We start from the raw sequence: 18,365 nt of genomic DNA, 5'->3' as shown, positions 1-18,365 counted from the left end.
AGCTTTTTGTTTTGGGTTATTTTAGAAGAAAATAAATAGCCAGATCATATTAAAATTTGACTATTGTATTATTCTTGTTACCTGTGTTTTGATTAGTATTTAATGTTTGTCTACAGTGTCCTGGAAAAGGACTTTCTTCTCTTGATGCTATTATTATTTAAATATTTCCCTCTCTTTTGATCGTCCAATCACTGAAGAGCTATAATCTTCCCAAACACTTAAAAGTTAGTCACAGCCATGTAACTCCTTCAGTTTCTCTTTGCTGGGCTAGAGAGAGGAAGGAGTACAGCTGTCTTCTAGTAAAACAGGTTTCTACGGCTCATGGAGTCCATGCTGGCTTTACCAACGGAAGAGCCTGTTGAGAGGAGCAGTGTTAAGAAATACAAAATAATTTGTATTGTAAGTATAATTTTTAATGATAGTCTTTGTAGTCTTTTTTTTTTTTTTTTTGACATAGGGAGAGAATGTCATAAGTAGGCAGAAGGGCAGGCAGAGAGAGAGAGAGTGGGGAGCAGGCTCCCTGGGGAGCCTGAGGTGGGGCTAGATCCCAGGACCCTGAGATCATGACCTAAACCAAAGGCAGAGGCTTAACCCCCTGAGCCACCCAGATACCCCTAGTCTTTGTCGCTTTATGACAATGTTAAGTGTATAAATCCCCATTTATATTTGTGTTGCTATTTAAGTGTAAAGTTTTTAAGTGATTGTACATAGCTTTATCTCTTCTGACAACTGTGATGCCAGTTAATATTTTTAATCATGTTTTGCTTAAGAAATATGAGGAACAACAAATTAATATTTGATCAATCTAAAAAGTGGGGATCTGTGGTGAAACACTTTGCAGCATTGATTTTAGTATGATTATCATCAGCCCCCTAAGGCACCCTTTTATACTGCATGAATATCTTTAAGAGTAGAGAGTTACTCTGAGTAGTCCATCCACTGCCTTGGTTTTCTCACCACCCAACCATTTCTCTGTTCTGCTTGTTATTACTGTCCTGATAGTCAGTCCTTCCTCTGTCCTTGTCCTGCTGCATCTCCACAGCAATAATTACATGGCATAGGATGATGGTGATGATGATGATGATGGTGATTATTATTATAATTTTCTCATCTCATCTCAAATTATTCTCTCCTCTTGCTTTTCTGATGGCATTGATAGGCTCTACTTTTATGACATTTCTCTTTATCTGCATTCTTAGCTGATTTCTCTTCTCTTTGCACATTGCAGTGTTCAGTGTTCCACTAAACCTTGTCTAAAGATCTTCTCTGTAGGCGATTTCATCTTCTCATGATTTTTTTTTTTAAGATTTTATTTACTTATTTGACAGGCAGAGATCATGAGCAGGGAGAGAGAGAAAAGGGGGAAGCAGGCTCCCGCTGAGCAGAGAGCCTGATGTGGGACTCGATCCCAGGACCCTGGAATCATGACCTGAGCCAAAGGCAGAGGCTTTAACCCACTGAGACACCCAGATGCCCCTCATCTTTTCATGATTTTTTTAAAAAGTGACATTTTCAACCAAGAATTTCAAGCAAGCCAAGAGGTCTGACTTCTCACTGAGTTTGATTCATACAATTTCAAACCCTTTCTTGCTGACTTATTGTCCAGTATCACAAGGCAAAAACCAACTGATTAATTTTCTACACTTACCAGGTTGCAGTTTTCTCCTTAGTTCCTTATGTTAGTTAATGTCACCATCATTCTGTCCCTCAAGCATTGTTTCTAGAAGCAAATGAAACAAGGTATGTAAGCATTGGGCCCAGTAACTAGAACGAAGTAAACTGTCAAGATACTCTATTTATTCATTATCCTTCTGGGAACTTTGGAGTGTTCACTTCAATGCCATTTATTATATTTATGCCTTCTTCTAAATTTAAGAAATTATAAACCCCTTGGAAGCAAAACTTTGTACATCATTCATTTTCCTTGTATCCTTCTAATGGTTTACTACTATATATAATAGAAGCTCATCATTTTAAAATCATAGTTTCAGGGTACCTGGGTGGCTCAGTTGGTTAAGCGACTGCCTTTGGCTCAGGTCATGATCCTGGAGTCTGGGGATCGAGTCCCCCATTGGGCTCCCAACTCCACAGGTAGTCTGCTTCTCCCTCTGATCTTCTCCTTTCTCATGCTCGCTCTCATTGTCTCTTTCTCAAATAAATAAATAAAATCTTTATAAATAAATAAAATCATAGTTTCAAGAGTACCCTATTGGGCACCTGGGTGGCTCAGTGGGTTAAAGCCTCTGCCTTCGGCTCGGGTCATAATCTCAGGATCCTGGGATCGAGCCCCACGTTGGGCTCTCTGCTCAGCAGGGAGCCTGCTTCCTCTTCTTTCTCTCTCTCTCTCTCTCTCTCTCTCTGTCTGCCTCTCTGCCTACTTGTGATCTGTCTGTCAAACAAATAAATAAAATCTTTAAAAAAAAAGTACCCTGTTTCCAAATTTTAACACAGCTTCATTTAAAAAACTTGACCTGTACCTACTGCATTTTTAACACTCTTTATTCAGCCATCTAAAGCTAAATAATTGGATTCTTAGTGGTTTTTGGAGTCCAGAGCTTCTCCCCTCTCTACCCTGTCAATAGTTTAAGATACATATGCATCTCAATATCAAGAAGCGTATTCCAGGGATGCCTGGGTAGCTCAGGTAGTTAAATGTCTGCCTTCGGCTCAGGTCATGATCCCAGGGTGCTGGGATCGAGTCCCACATTGGGCTCGCTGCTCAGCAGGGAGCCTGCTCTTCCCTCTGCTGCATGTGCATCTTCCCCCGACCCCGACAAATAAATAAAATTCTTAAAGAAAAAAAAAGAGAAGCCTATTAAGAATTACTACATATTTAAAGGTAATGATTATATGAGATTAAAAATGAACCTTTTTCTTGAGGAACTTACAGAATAATGCAGGGAAGAAGTAAAAAATGTATGGAAAAAGTATAATTATGAAACAGACACGAAGATATAACAGGAGGAAGTTTGAGAGGATCCTATGGACAGCTAGATGCTGTTTATTTTCCCATCAAATTTGAATGGCAAAAGGACCAAAGATAGGATATAAAACCAAAATATACCAATATGTGAATCTATGAGGTTTACCACAGGACTATGGTAAATCTATGCATGACGTTTATGGTAGGACTATTACCCCATTTTGCCACTTTGTGTTCCCAGTCTTGGTTACCTGTGGGCTTTGAGCATCGTAATGAGGGGCTAAGTACTAGTCATGCTACTTAATAACCGTTTATGTTCACTTTTCCCCCTCCATTCTCTCCACTGAATCCATACCTGCTGGAAGGTCACTGAAACTTGGATTCACTTTCAGGTTTCATTAAAAAATTGTCTTTACAGCATTTTAAAGTATTTTCTCAATTGTTGAAACCAATTCTATGGTAAAAGTTAACCTAGGTTAATTTCCCAGTTGATTTTCAAAATGAAAACAAACACAATCAATGTTTACGTAGATCTTTGCTATCTAAGCAATTTTGATGCTGTGAGTTTTTTTTTTTTTAAGTTAGAATGAAGGTTATTGGTGTTTTAAGATACCTTCCTAAGTAATTTGTGTCTGTTCCATTCATAGTTTATGGCTGTATATTATGCAAGTTCTGTTATCCAGCATACTTATCATTGGGCTTACTTACTGGGCGGCGAAAAAGGTCAGTGGGGAGAATTCTCGTTAACTATATGACAGTTTAATTCCAGGTATCGCATAAATTGCACTGAAGAGCCTGGTCAGCAGTAGAGATAATAAATGACACATACAGTCTTTCCTCACAGAACTTTCACCTCATTGGTCTGAGCTATAGATCAAAGCAGATCATTTGTCAGTTAATTATTTGAAACTAGATTTTTACATGGGTTAGGTATTTTCATACCTCAGTAGGACATAGCTGGTCAGGGAAGGGAGAGGTGGGAACCTCTGCTCCTGAGGAGTGAGGTAGTTAAAAATTTCACAGTTGAGGAATGCTTTTAGATAAATGATCTCCAAATTGGTATCTAGTTAAGAATGAGAAATGGGCAAAGGTAAATAGCTCCCATGGTTTTATTCATACTTGAACTCTATTTGGGATTAAGCTAACCAGGACCATTAGCTAACCATTGGTTAAGCTAACGAATGTATTTGAATTTGAAGTTCTGTAGCAATAACATTTTAAAATTCTTCCCAAAGCATTCTTATTTTCAGACATTAAAAAGAAAAAAAGGGGGGTGACTGGGTGGTTCAGTGGGTTAAAGCCTCTGCCTTCAGCTCAGGCCATGATCTCAGGGTCTTGGACTTGAGCCCTGCTTCCACTTAGGGCTCTCTGCTCAGCAGGGAGCCTGCTTCCCTTCCTCTCTCTCTCTCTCTGCCTGCCTCTGCCTACTTGTGATCTCTATCAAATAAATAAAATCTAAAAAAAAAAAAATCTTTGGAGAAAAAAAAGAAAAAATACATGCCCCTATCATTGTTGGAGCTGGTGTGCTCGGTGTCCTTAATATTGACTGAGAGAGGGAGGAGGGTATCTTTGTATCTTTTTACATTTTTTTTTTTTAAATTGTAAAGGTCACTTTTCCTTTTTTTTTATAATAGGTTCTTCTTGCTTTGTTGGTGATTGTGTCACTAGGATTGGGGCTGGGGCTTGGACTCAGGCAACAAGAAGAGCAAGGTAAACTCTCAGTGTTTTCCCAACACAGTTCCTTATATCTCCTTTCTCCTCACCTTTACCCCTTGAAACCGAAAGCTCCCCTTTCTGCTCTTCTAAGGGGAGCACTCTCTTTCTAGGCCTCTCCTTTTCCCACATTGCCCTTCCTAGGAGCCCACATCGCAGTGAGCCTTCTCCACGCTCATTGCTGGCCTTTACCCTTTTGCCCTCACCCCTGCTCCTTTGAGATTCCTATCATTCCTGTCTGTTCCTCTTATTTGTCCTCACCTTGGTAGAGGACTCTGATAACTGGGTCAAAGACTCCCGTCCCAGCCCTACTCTACTCATTCTTCTCCGCCGATAAACTTGGTCTCGAAAGTTTTGGTTGCTTCCCTCCCAGGACCTCCTGCCCTGTTAGTACTGCACGCTCCCTGAAATCACTATTCCTTGGTTAGGCAGTGCCACAGTCTTAAATGTAGTACAGAGTAAAAGCTTCACATTTATTTATTTTTCCTCATAAGAAGCAGAGAAAAGGATGCCTGGGTGGCTCAGTGGGTTAAGCCTCTGTCTCTAGCTCAGATCGTGATCTCAGGATCCTAGGATCCAGCCGGGCGTCTGCTCAGCGGGAAGTCTGCTTCTCTCTGTGCTATCCCTTCCACCCTCCTTCTGTCATAAAAACGAATCTAAAAAAAAAAAAAAAAAAAGGCAAAGAAAAAAATATGAGAGAGCGGTCCCAACCTATCAAATCATAATCTCTTTTGCCATATCTGATCAATATGAACAGTACATAAACCACTTATAAGCGACTGTATGAAAAGCATTTTCTAAATCTTGTAATGTATCATTTGGTACTTTTACAAAGGGGAGGTATGAGGTCAAATGTTGGGTAATTTACTCTCCTTTTTAATTTGGTTGATTAAGTTCTGGTTTGACTTTCTTGGGGAAGGTCTTATTGCTTCTTTGTTTAGGGAGACTCTTGGTGAGATTAATAGACACTTTTCCAGGTATGTTTTCACTTAAGAATTAACACTCAGTACCCGTGGCATACATAACATGGGAACACGGTGGAACTGGAAAGGTGGGCCTTACCTGGAAAATTATTGTCTTTTTGGGGGTCATTTGGCTGTAGGTTTTCGGAACTACAGTACCAGTCCTAGACCTGACACATGTAGGTGGGCCACTTTGCTATATTATTCTGATGTTCGTGTGCATAGGAATGTATCACTTCTTGGTTGTCTTACTCCTAAATCATGTAAATTAATTGGAAGAGGAATATAGTAATCTCTGAATAAAATCTCTGATTATTTTGGCTCTTTCTCTCCCTTCTTTACTTTAGTACACCTACTGGCTGGCTTCCCAGTGTCACTGCTCCCTATTCTTGTCCTTTTATCTCAGGTTACCAGCCCTCATGTGGCATCGCCCCTTCCCACCCAGGGCCTTGGGACTTACCTCGAGCCCCTCCTTTGCCAGCTTCCTTGAAATAGACATCCCTCATTCTTCCATGACTGATTCCTATTCCCCAACCAGCACCATTTTCACCATTCTCCACTCCAATTAACCCACTTTTCGTAAGCGTAGTGTGTTTTTTCTAGTGTGAGTTTTTAAGCTATTTTTCTGGTTTGAATTTATGTGTTCTTACAAATTTATTCATTTATGTGCACATCCTTTTTACTTATTCTTCAACAATTGGGCACTGACTGTATGCTAGGTACAATTTAATTACTGGGCATGCAGTGGCGAAGAAAATGGACACATCCATCTGAGAGTTTACAGTCCTGCAGGAAGACGGACACTAAAAATACATATAATCCAAATACATATATAATATGATAAGGAAAGTGCTAAGGGATAAGTAAAACTGAAAAGATTATGAAATATGGAGTTAGGGTGGGATGGGGGATGTATGTGAAATGACTTTTGTAAAGAGCTAAAGTGAGGAAGATCGAGAGATATTTGTGGGAAGAACATTCCAGGCAGGAGGAAAGAACAAGGACAAAGGCCTAAGGCAGGGTCTCGCCTGGCAAGTTCATTTAAAGAATAACAAGGTCGGTGAGTTGGAACTAAGAGGACAAGAAGGAGGGTAGTCATAAAATGAGATCAACCAAAGGACGGAAGAGAAGCCAAGCCAGTGACGTGGTCGGGTCCATTCTGGTCGTACGCTTTCATTCTGAGAGTGATGGGAAGTGATTGGAGTTTTGAGCGGAGAAGTGACATGCGGTGGTTTGCTTTTTCACACAAGCACTTAGGCTGCTGTGTTAGGAGTAAATGGCAGAGTGAAATCAGGAGATGTGGAGACGCCAGTTAGGGAATTATTGCAATAACCCACACAAGCTCTATGTCTCGAACTAGGGTGGTGACATTGTAACTGTGAGAAGTATTTGGATCCTGGATATCTTTGGATGTGGTAGACAGATGTTATACACAGAATGGATATGGAGAAAGAGAGAAGTCAAGAATGACTTCAAGATTTTTGGTATGAACATCTGGAAATACAGAATTCCCAAAATTGAGATGGGGAACACCACAAAAGAAGCTAATTTGGGGACAATAATCAGGAACTCCGTTTTGGACATGTTATGTTTGAAATACCTACTAGGTGTCCAAGTGAAAGCCAGAAGGTAGTTGGACATAGGAGGTTGACTTTGAATGGAGGTCCTATATGGACATGCAGTATGGCAGTTATCAGCATCATATGTGGAATTAAAGCAATGTGACTGGGGAACACACTAACCTTAAAAATAGGGAGGATGTGGTTGGGGGTGCAGTCTGGATGAATTCTAAGAAGAATTGGTTAGGGATGTGGGAGGAAAGCCAGGTGATTGCTGTGTCCTGGAAGCCATGTGCAGAAAATGTTTCAAAGTAGGACAGTGAATATAAAAATGTAAAGGTCTTATGTACAAATGGTATATAAACTTTTTTTGGTTACCTCTTCATTGAATGTTTCTTAAGATCCATCTAAATTGTTATGCATTCTTCTATTCTTTGGCATCTGTCTACTACTTGAGTAGAGCTTTAAAAAAAAAAAAAGATTTTATTTATTTATTTGTCAGAGAGCGAGCACAAGTGGGGGAGCAGCAGGCAGAGGGAGAAGCAGGCTTCCTGCCAAGCAAGGACCCTGATTGGGACTCAATCCTACACTCTGTGATTGTGACTCCAGCCAAAAGCTGATGCTTAACCAGCTGAGCCACCCAGGCATCCTACATAGTACTTTTTAGCATGTATAGCAATATACTATTTGACCTATGTGCAACCCCCCCCCCCCTCCCAGTGCTAGATACCCAGGTTGATTTTAGTTCTATCACATCACATCCATCCTGCAGCTTCCCTTATGGACCTGTGTGAGATTGCTGCATCATCTATCATCTACCCAGGAATAGACTCCTAGGTCTTAGGGTCTGTATTTTAACTTGGGTGAGTAGCCTCAGTTTGCTTTCTGGAATGGCTGCTTATTCTCTGTCTTTACCATGGAACTCCAGCAGCCCTTGGCATTATCTGGCTATCTCATTTTTGGCAATGTGAACGTAGTTACAGAGTGATATCTTTTACTTTAACTTTTATTTCTCTGCCCTGCTGCTCCAGTCTGTGTTGGTTGCTCTCTCGGTTTGTTTGGTGTTTCCTTAGACCCTCCATTGTGTTGAATCTCATTATTTTTTGGATCTCTCTGTTTTACTTCCTCCATTTTGCTGAAGAACATCTTTTAATAGTTTCTTAAAATAGGATACTATATCTTTGATAAAAGATACAACTTGAGTTCTTATCTATCTAAAGACATTTTCATCATCCTAACCTAACACTTGATAGTTTGGCTAGATACTGAATTCTGAGATGAACATAAATTTCCTCTAGAAATATGAAGACATTGCTTTCCCATCTTCTGGTTTTCAGTGTTGCTTTCAAGAAATGTGATGCAATTCTGACTTGTGATCTTTGGTAGATTGCTCATGATCTCTCTCTGGGAACCTTCAAGATCTCTTTATACCTATTGTTCTGACCTCTTTGTGTGAGTTTTGGCCTGGGAAATGTTGATGTATTATACTTTTCAGTTCTGGGAAATTTTATAGTATGATTTCTTTAATAATACCATTTTTATTTTCTCTGTTTTCACTTTTAGGTACTACCTTCCTTTTAAAGGTCAGCTATGTAGCAGCCTTGATTGTATCTGCAATAACTCTTTGCCATGTGAAACAATGTAGCATATTCAGTCTTGGGGATTAGGGTGTGAAATCTTCTCTGAAACCATCATTCTGCCTACCACACCCCTCTGTTGAATTTTTCATTACTGCTTTCATGTTTTTATTTCGAAGAGTACCCTGAACATTAGTTCTCTTTTTGAAATTACAACTTTCTCATTTCATGGATACAATATTGTCTTTTCTGAAGATCTCACTATTAGCTGTGCGTGTGTGTGTGTGTGTGTGTGTGTGTGTGTTTAACTCTTCTGTTCCTTAAATTGTTTCCTTTTCAGTCGTTTTCTTTTTTGTTTTGGTATTTGTTTTCATGTTGGATTGTGTTTTGCTATCCGCAAATGTCTGATAACCATTTGTTCACATTTTTTAGTATGACGTGTTCATCTTTTCTCATCCTAGCTGTTCTCTATGTCTGCCTCTGTGGTGAAAGCTACTTTTCCTAAATTCTTCCAGATTATAAGCCTTCTATCAAGTGAGAGGTAGGGTGGATCATTGCTGCTCCATCTCCATACTTTAAGTCAGTTTCACTTTATTAAGCCTCTGCCTATCTCTCCTACCTTCACCTAATGGTGCCTGGTGTTCTGAGTCTGGGTAATCTCTAGAGTCCTGTGGAAAAATCACCTACTATTTATCACTTTGCACTGATGAATCATACATCACAATTAAAAAATGTCTATTTGTCCGACCTAGTTTGCACTAGGTGTATCTTCTGTGTGCTTCTACCATCTAGCTCCGAGATATCAGATAACTTGTTTTTTTTTTCTTTATATTTTTTTAAAGATTTTATTTATTTGATAGAGAGCATGGAAGGAGGGGAAGAGGACAAGGGAGAGAATCTCAAGCAGACTCCCTTCTGAGCACAGAGCCTGACATGAGTTTGATCTTACAACCCTGAGATCATGACCTAAGCCACAATCAAGAGTGGGGTGGTCAACTGACTGAGCCACCCAGGTGCCCCTCAGATCACTTCTAAGCACTGGTTTCCTTATTTCCTCAGCTCCTACAGGCAGTTGCAGGAAGAAATGCTTCGATTCTTCATTCAGAGGACTGGAGAACTGCCGGTGTGATACGGAATGCAAACACAGAGGCGACTGCTGCTGGGATTTTGAAGACACATGTGTGGAATCAAGTATGGATTCTGAGGATAAGTTCACTCTAGCATGTTGGTTGTGCTGTCATTAACGCATGTCTAAGTGCTCCCCACACATCTTGTGTATTGGTTTACTAGGGTTGCTATAACACAGAATCTGGGGGGGCTTAAACAACAGAAATTCTTTTTCTCAGTTCTAGAGATTAGAAATCCGAGATGCAAGTTGCATCAGGTTTGGTTCTTCCTAAGGGCTATGAGGGAGAGCCATTCCTTGCCCTTCTTTTAACTTCTGGTGGGTTATAAGTCATTGGCAGTCATTGACTTTTGGCAGCATAACCCCAAACTTTGCCTTTGTCTTCACAGAGTTCTGTTGTGTCTTCACAGTCTCCCCTGTGTGTATGTGTGTGTGTGTGCACGCACATGTCCAAATTTCCCCTTTTTATAAGAATACCAGTTGCACTGGATAGGGACCATTGTAATGACCTCATATGAACTTGAGTATCTACAAAGATCTTTTTTTTTTTTAAACATTATATTTATATATTTGACATGTAGAGCACAAGCAGGGGGAGCAGCAGAGGAAAAGGGAGAAGCAGGTTCCCTGTTGAGCAGGCAGCCCGATATGGGGCTTGATCCCAGGACCCTGAGATCATGACCTGAGCCAAAGGCAGACGCATAACCCACTGAACTACTCAGGTGCCCCAACAAAGATCTTTTCCTAGGCAAAGTCACATCCATGGCAGTGCGGGCTAGCACTCCAGCGTTTTGAGAGGACACTATTCAGCCCATAACTTGTGTACAGGATTATCGTTTCCCCTTCTGCAGTGCTAAACAGAGTTCACACTTGATTTGACCGAGGTTGAGGACTCATGGTCTCCAGGAGACAAAATTCCATATGTGTTGCCGGAAGTACACGTCTCAGTACAGTTTCACTATGGCTCAAGCTAATCATCTTAATAGTTTCATGGGCAGTGGTTCTCAGGTTTCAGGGTGCGTAAGGCTTACTTGGAAAGCTGGTGATCCTTGGTGATTCTGATGCCAGTACTCCACAGAACACGACTTGAGAAACGCTGTTCTCTGGGTAGAAGAGAGAGTTTTCAATGTTTAATTTTTTAAGAAAACAGTGAAGGCATGTGTGTAGGGAGTTGGCTAGTGGTTCATAGAATAAAGATGAGAATAGTAGAGCTTTTTACATTATATTTTCTGGAAAGGGCAAGGGGGAAGGGATAACTTAGTATAAATAAGATCCCTTATTATGACTTAGTCTAAAAAAGATCCCCTTTACTTAATCTCCCCAAATCCTTTCTAAGTAAATGATACATAATGGACAACGAAGAACTCTGTACAAGACAAAAGCACACAGCAGGCACTGGTCTGATGCATTTGTCTAAACCCAGGACTGATGTTGATTTTATTTGTTTATTTATTTATTTTTTAAGATTTTACTTATTTATTTGACAGAGAGATCACAAGTAGGCAAAGGGGCAGGCAGAGAGAGAGAGAGGAGGAAGCAGGCTCCCTGCTGAGCAGAGAGCCCGATGCAGGACTCGATCCCAGGACCCTGAGATCATGACCTGAGCCGAAGGCAGTGGCTTAACCCGCTGAGCCACCCAGGCGCCCTGATGTTGATTTTAGACACTGATTCCCAGCAGACGGTGCTAGGAAACAGCCATGGGACAGCCTCTTGCTGTTTTTAGCACTGATGTTTATTTACACTGATCTCATACTGAGCACATAGCCTGGGAGAGCAGCAAAGGCCTGGTGGAGACTCATCTTGCCCTCTCTCACCCTCAGCTGGGAGGTGCCCTGACCTGCCTACTTTCTTACAGACCTCACCCTCTTCCTGTTACTTCTGTTGCACTGCCTCTTCCTTGCTGCCTGTCCTTAAACAAAACTGCTCTTGGGTGGCACCCATCCCTAGTGGGTCATCTCCACCGGGAGCTCCTACTTTTGGGTGGGAATAGAGCCAGTGTTCAGAGTCTCTCCAAACTCAGAGATGTACCTGCCAGCCAGACCAGGGCTGTAGCTTATAAAACCGCCTTTCTCTCTGCCGCTCATGCCAAATGAAGACAAGGGATGCATTGCCCCCTTGTTTGTATTACCTATTTTCATTTATTCATGCAGAGAAGCCAAGAATTTGACCTTACAACAGTCCAGGGATAGATGCATGGAATTTATGTTTGCTGTTGGATACTGAAGTATTTAAGTTAAATGCTGGGAACTGAATTGTGTGCTTTTCCAGCTCGAATATGGACATGCAATAGATTCCGTTGTGGGGAGACCAGATTAGAGTCCAGCCTCTGTTCTTGTTCGGATGACTGTCTGCAGAGGAAAGACTGCTGTGCTGACTACAAGAGTGTCTGCCAAGGTAAGCAGAGGAGGTTGACCTGTTCACCCCTGTGTGTTCATTGACCCCAGAGCTGGCTGACCCAGGCTACATAAACTGAATCAAGTCGGAGACAACATGTTTACTATGGCAAAAAATGTGGCTTGTTCACTATACAGAGAGGGAGCTCATAGCATAGATACTATAGAAAAGAAGAGAAAGATAAAAATTCCATATTCATTGGTAAAGCAAGGTCTTCTCCAGTCTAATAATAACGCTGCTAGAAATATCTGTGGTTTGAGATAACAGATGGCAGAGTTGATGAAAGAGGTTATCTGGCCCATCTAGCAGTCCGTTAAACCAATGTTACTGTTCTGATGACTGTATCCTGAGTGATCAAATGACTGATTGGGGACCTTTGGAGAGTTAATGCAGAGCCAAGATCAGGATACAGATTATTCAACTCCTGGTTCCAGCTATAAGTGACATACTGCAGATATATATATTTTTAAATTACCCTTGGAACATGTAATGAAATTTATAAAAAGTGCACATAAACACACAGCAACAAAATTGCTTCAAGTTAACAACCCCTTTTTCATAATGCCACAACCAATAAAAGTAAGTAACTTATACTTTTAATATTTCTAGACCAAAAGAATGAGATTAGGTTGAATTCTGATTTTTCTCGAATAGGAAGAAAATGTTATAGAAGAAACATTAACTATAACATTTTAGTAGAAAATAGATTTTACACTAATGGATGAGTCAATTTTTATTACAAAATATATTTGAAAAGCAACTAAAAAGAGCTATCAAAAAGGAAAAATAGATGCCTGAAATGGTAACTTCTTTTCCAAGTAATTATTGTTTGACATTTAATTGTGCATCATTAAAAATTCTGCTAAATTCATGAGGGCACTTTCTTGTTTGCTTAATTCTATAAGGTCACTGATCACACTGCCTCTGACCACTCTGTTTTCCCACTTTCTACCTCAAATATATAACTCTTTCAACTTTTGTTTTCTTTAATTTTATTTATTTATTTGACAGAGAGAAATCACAAGTAGATGGAGAGGCAGGCAGAGAGAGAGAGAGAGAGAAGCAGGCTCCCTGCTGAGCGGAGAGCCCGATGCGGGACTCGATCCCAGGACCCTGAGATCATGACCTGAGCCGAAGGCAGCGGCTTAACCCACTGAGCCACCCAGGCGCCCCTCTTTCAACTTTTTATATCAAGACTGATCCTTGAGTCATATGGTAAATTCTCCCAGTGGATTCATTGCATACCATTGCTGAAATTTAATAGAAGTGTATCTATTTAGGGGTGCCTAGGTGGCTCAGTGGTTTAAAGCCTCTGGCTTTTGCTCAGGTCATGATTCCAGGGTCCTGGGATTGAGCCCTGCATCAGGCTCTCAGCTTAACAGGGAGTCTGCTTCCCTTCCTCTCTCTCTGCCTGCCTCTCTGCCTACTTGTGATCTCTTTCTGTCAAATAAATAATAAATAAAATCTTTTTTTTTTTTTAAAAGGAAATGTGTTTGTTTATTTTGCAAGTATACACCATAGATGGTGTTATTACTTCTGTATGACACATCTTGTCTGCTTGTTGCTTTTTCTGGGACGTTAGCCATTGATGATAATTGCCTGTATCTATCAAGGGATACAAGTGATGATATTTATTATACTAGATCATTTCTACTTCATTGGTTAGCTGGAATGTTCTATAATCAGAAACATTGAAGTAAAAATTTTTTAGTTAAGATCTTAAAAATTTCTTGGTTCAATTTTTCCCAGTTTAAATCAGTTACTCTCATTGGCTGCTTCTGTGCCCCCCAACCCCGCCATGATTTCTTTTCTCTATTCTTTAGATGGTATATCTATATTTATTAACATCATTTTTTTCTAATTGTCTCTTTCCAGCTAAAAGAATCCCCTTTGTTTTTCTTGGTAAAGATGGCCTTCTTGGTATTCAATCTGTGCAAATCTCTGGACACACTGATCTTTTCAACATGTGAAATGGCACTTAACACATTCTAGAAGAATTTAGTCATTGGAATAACAAGATTGAAGTAGTTTGGAAAGATCAAGTTCATTGCACATATGTTTCTCTTCTCTTTTCTGTGGTGCACCTGTCTAAAGATTTCAATTTTGTTTTTCAGGAGAAACCTCATGGGTGAAAGAAAAGTGTGGCACAGCCCAACAGTCTCAGTGCCCAGAAGGGTGAGAATATGGGGGTTTTTAATCTTCCTTTAACATGGAATGTAGCTGAGAAGCAGCTGCATTTCCTCCACTTTATTTATATTTTAAAACAATACACTTGGGCACCTGGGTGACTCAGTTGGTTAGTACTGCCTTCAACTCGGGTCGGGATCCTAGAGTCCCAGGATCGAGTCCCATGTTGGGCTCCCTGCTCAGCAGGGAGTCTGCTTCTCTCTCTGACTTTCTCCCCTCTCATCCTCTGTCTCTCTCTCACACATAAATAAATAAACTCTTTAAAAAACAAAACAAAACCAAAAAAGCCAATACACCTAACCAACTAGTAGGACTCCTGGTGGCTTCAAACTTGGACTTTTGTTCACATCATTGTTTACAAAAGCAATTTTAATTAATTTTTTACATTCATGTCTTATAAAAATGACAAAAATAGGTGAAATATTAAATACTAACATTCTTAAGGTCCTCTGGTCAGGATTAGGATTTAGATCTGAATTCTCCATGCAGAATCTTTCCTATTGACATCCTGGAACTTTGAATTGATATTCACTGAGGAAAAGGGAAGTTTGTCCATTGAAGGCCTCACAAGGGAAAGTGGATAAGGACTTTATCACTTGTACATGAGTAAGGAGCGCATGAGGCAACCCTCCCACACATCTCCTCCACATATTTATAATGGCTGCTGCTGGACTTTTCCCAGTTCTGGAAAGATGCCCCACATCATATCTCAGTCAGGGTGGATTTCCTGTCCAGTTGCCCCTTCTGCCCTTTACCAATTTCATTCTTTTGGCCCAAGGAGGGGAAGGAAGATGGTGAGATAAAGAAAAATGGAATATCTGGTGACAGAAAGTATTGGTGGAGTCATTTTTAGATAGTATTATTTTATTTAAAGAATGTGTGTGGATACTGTCTGTTTTTGTACCATGTGACTTTGGTTTCCCAATCCCCAGATCTAGCTGCCCTGTTCAGTGGCTTCTGGGTGGAAGAGCAAAAAAATTAAAATAAAATGGATATTTGAGTAATTTGCTCTAGTCAATTTTCTGAGCTTCCTCTATAAAAATAGTATTAGTAGCTGTAAAAATCATAAGCCAAGTTCAGAAGATTTCATGTGAGAAGTCAACATCTTGATCCCTTAGATGTCTGACCTTGTTTTTAAGCTGCAAGGTTATTTTGATGGCATATTTATGAATATAAAAGTTTTAACAGCTCTATGCTAATGAATTTATGAAAAATAAGTATTTCCAATGCAAATTGTAATGCACTATTTGAAATTCTTCTTTTTTAAAGACTTTATTTATTGGGGCGCCTGGGTAGCTCAGTGGGTTAAGCCTCTGCCTTCAGCTCAGGTCATGATTCCAGGGTCCTGGGATCGAGCCCCACGTCGGGCTCTCTGCTGTGTCACAGAGGGAGAGAGATCACAAGTAGACAGAGAGGCAGGCAGAGAGAGGAGGAAAGCAGGTTCCCCACTGAGCAGAGAGCCTGATGCGGGACTCAATCCCAGGACCCTGAGATCATGACCTGAGCCAAAGACAGGCTTAACCAACCCACTGACCCACCCAGGCACCCCTGCACTGCTTGAACTGCTTGATGAGTTTTCTATATATTGTAGTTAAAACAATCTTAATTTTCCATTTTGTTTTGAGATATAATCTGTATATATTGAAAGGGTCACATTTATGTTTACAGTATAATAAGATTTGGAAATCCAGAAACCCATATAACCCAGAGATAAAGGAATATTTTCCAAGATAAGGAATATTTTCAAGATAAGGAATATTTTCATCACCTAGAAAGATGCGTCATGTACTAATATCTGTCACCATAGATTCCTGTTCTAGAATTTCATATAAATGGAATCATTCCATATGTTCCCTTCTGTTGTTTTTCTTAATCCAGTGATTTTGAGACTCATAAATGTTACTGTGTGTGTGTACCATATCTCTCACAGGGGCTTTTGCACAGCATACTTTTTTTTTCTGATTAACACATTGGTCCTATTCTCTTTTCATACTATTTCTATTCGTTCTTTAGGGCCAAGTTCATGTGTCTGTTCTTAACCTTACAAAGATCAAATCTGACATCCCCTATGTAGTTGAGTAGCATTGTGTAATCAAATCTAACCCTTAACCACTCCTGTTTACTTCTCAATTTCATCCCCTACGTTAGGGCTGTAATCCCTTCATGCCTTTATTTTCTATACCTAGTATAATGTCTGACTCAAATATTTGTTAAATGAATTACTCTACAGTAAATGTGTATTCTGGGAAACCATATAGACCTGTCCTCCAGACTCTTCTCAGTTTCTCTTACAATGTGGAATTAGATGGCCAGGGTGATATTTTTATAGCTTTACTCAGCACCTTGAAAAACATAGAAATTATTTTTCTTATTAATAGTTTGTATTAGGGGCTTCCAGGTAGCTCAGTCAGTTGAGTGTCAGACTCTTGATTTCAGTTTAGGTCACAATCTCATGGGTAGTGGGTGAGCCCCACATCAGGCTCTATGCTCAGCAGGAAGTCTCTCTTTCTTTCCCTCTGCCCCTCCCTCTATTCATACACTCTTTCAATCTTTCTCTAAAATAAATAAATCTTTAAAGAAATAGTTTATATTAGCATTCAGAATTTTCTCCATAATAATATTGGATATTCGTCAGAATTTTTTTTTTTAAGATTTTATTTATTTATCAGAGAGAGAGAGGGCGAGAGCAAGCACAGGCAGACAGAATGCAGACAGAATGGCAGGCAGAGGCAGAGGGAGAAGCAGGCTCCCTGCCGAGCAAGGAGCCCGATGTGGGACTCGATCCCAGGACGCTGGGATCATGAGCTGAGCCGAAGGCAGCTGCTTAACCAACTGAGCCACCCAGGCGTCCCTTCGTCAGAATTTTTAAGGACAATTCCAATCAAGTTTCTTGGAAAAGTGTGTTTTTGTTTAAAAATTTGTTTTTAATTTAAACAATTTTAAATTAACTTAAAATATAATGTTTTATTTGTTTCAGGGGGACAGGTCCGTAACACCCAGCACTCTCACCAATGTCCATCACCCAACCACCCAATCCCCCCTGTATAAAAATTTAAAATTCACATCTAAAGTGAAATATGAGCTTCACATTATCAGTTGCATGCAGTGTATTTGGAATTTAAAACAAATGTTGGTGTTTATAGCTTCTATTTTTAATAGCTCCAAAGTGGAAATTACCTAAATGTCCAGCAACAGTAGGATGACTAAGTTGTGGTTTATTCATTCACTGGAATACAAGACAGGCATGAGAATGAATGATCTACAGCTCCACGTAACAGTATGAATTAATCTCAAACATAATGTTCAGTAAAAAAAAGCCAGTCATGCTGGCATCCATGCATGTACAGGATACATCCTGTATCCTGGCATGTAAATATAAATCTATTTGTTTGAGGTCAAGGTTCTGGTGGGGGTGTGGTTTGCAGAAGCTGTTAAGTGGGAAGGAGCCCGAGGAGAGGATTCTAGGGTGCTGGTATTCTGTTTCTTGATTTGGGTGATAAAGTTCACAGTGGAGTTCAGTTAGGAAATTAGGAAACATTTATCAAACTATACATCTGTGAAATGTGTGTGTGGGTGTGTCTGTATATAAATTATATACAAGTAAAATTTTAAAAGTGAAAAAAAATTAAACGAAGAAAAGACAACCTCTGGCTATATCCTAAGAGCTAACCTTCCATCACTTTAGCTTAAATATGGATATTAAAAAAAAGATTGTAATGCTTTTGATGTTAATACTAATCTAGTGGAATATTAGATAGAGAATCAAAAGCATAGCACTTTAAAATAATAACCTCATAAGCTGTAGAGTTCCTAAATTTCATAACATACTTATATCCGAAATACAATAGAATTAGAACCTCAACAGATTTTGAGTTTGAGCCTTGAATTCAGTAGTCATAACTCTTGACTCTTAGCAAACTCAAG

The 18,365-nt window shown here is 39.9% G+C and overlaps 1 protein-coding gene across 1 annotated transcript in view; it reads left to right on the top strand.

Annotated features, from left to right (window-relative positions):
- The first annotated feature begins 246 nt into the window (after nt 1-246).
- ENPP3 (ectonucleotide pyrophosphatase/phosphodiesterase 3) overlaps nt 247-18,365 on the top strand; it is a 75,727-nt gene continuing 57,608 nt past the window's right edge. Inside the window, exons 1-5 of the mRNA XM_082730395.1 lie at nt 247-399; nt 4,558-4,633; nt 9,794-9,925; nt 12,129-12,254; nt 14,369-14,429. Coding sequence (XP_082586521.1) covers nt 322-399; nt 4,558-4,633; nt 9,794-9,925; nt 12,129-12,254; nt 14,369-14,429 — 473 coding nt within the window. The 5' untranslated portion in view covers nt 247-321. The remainder of the gene's footprint in view (nt 400-4,557; nt 4,634-9,793; nt 9,926-12,128; nt 12,255-14,368; nt 14,430-18,365) is intronic.

Source organism: Mustela nivalis (assembly GCF_964662115.1).
Source record: "Mustela nivalis genome assembly, chromosome: 5".
Taxonomy (NCBI): domain Eukaryota; kingdom Metazoa; phylum Chordata; class Mammalia; order Carnivora; family Mustelidae; genus Mustela; species Mustela nivalis.
This window is presented reverse-complemented; position numbering and strand designations above follow the sequence as displayed.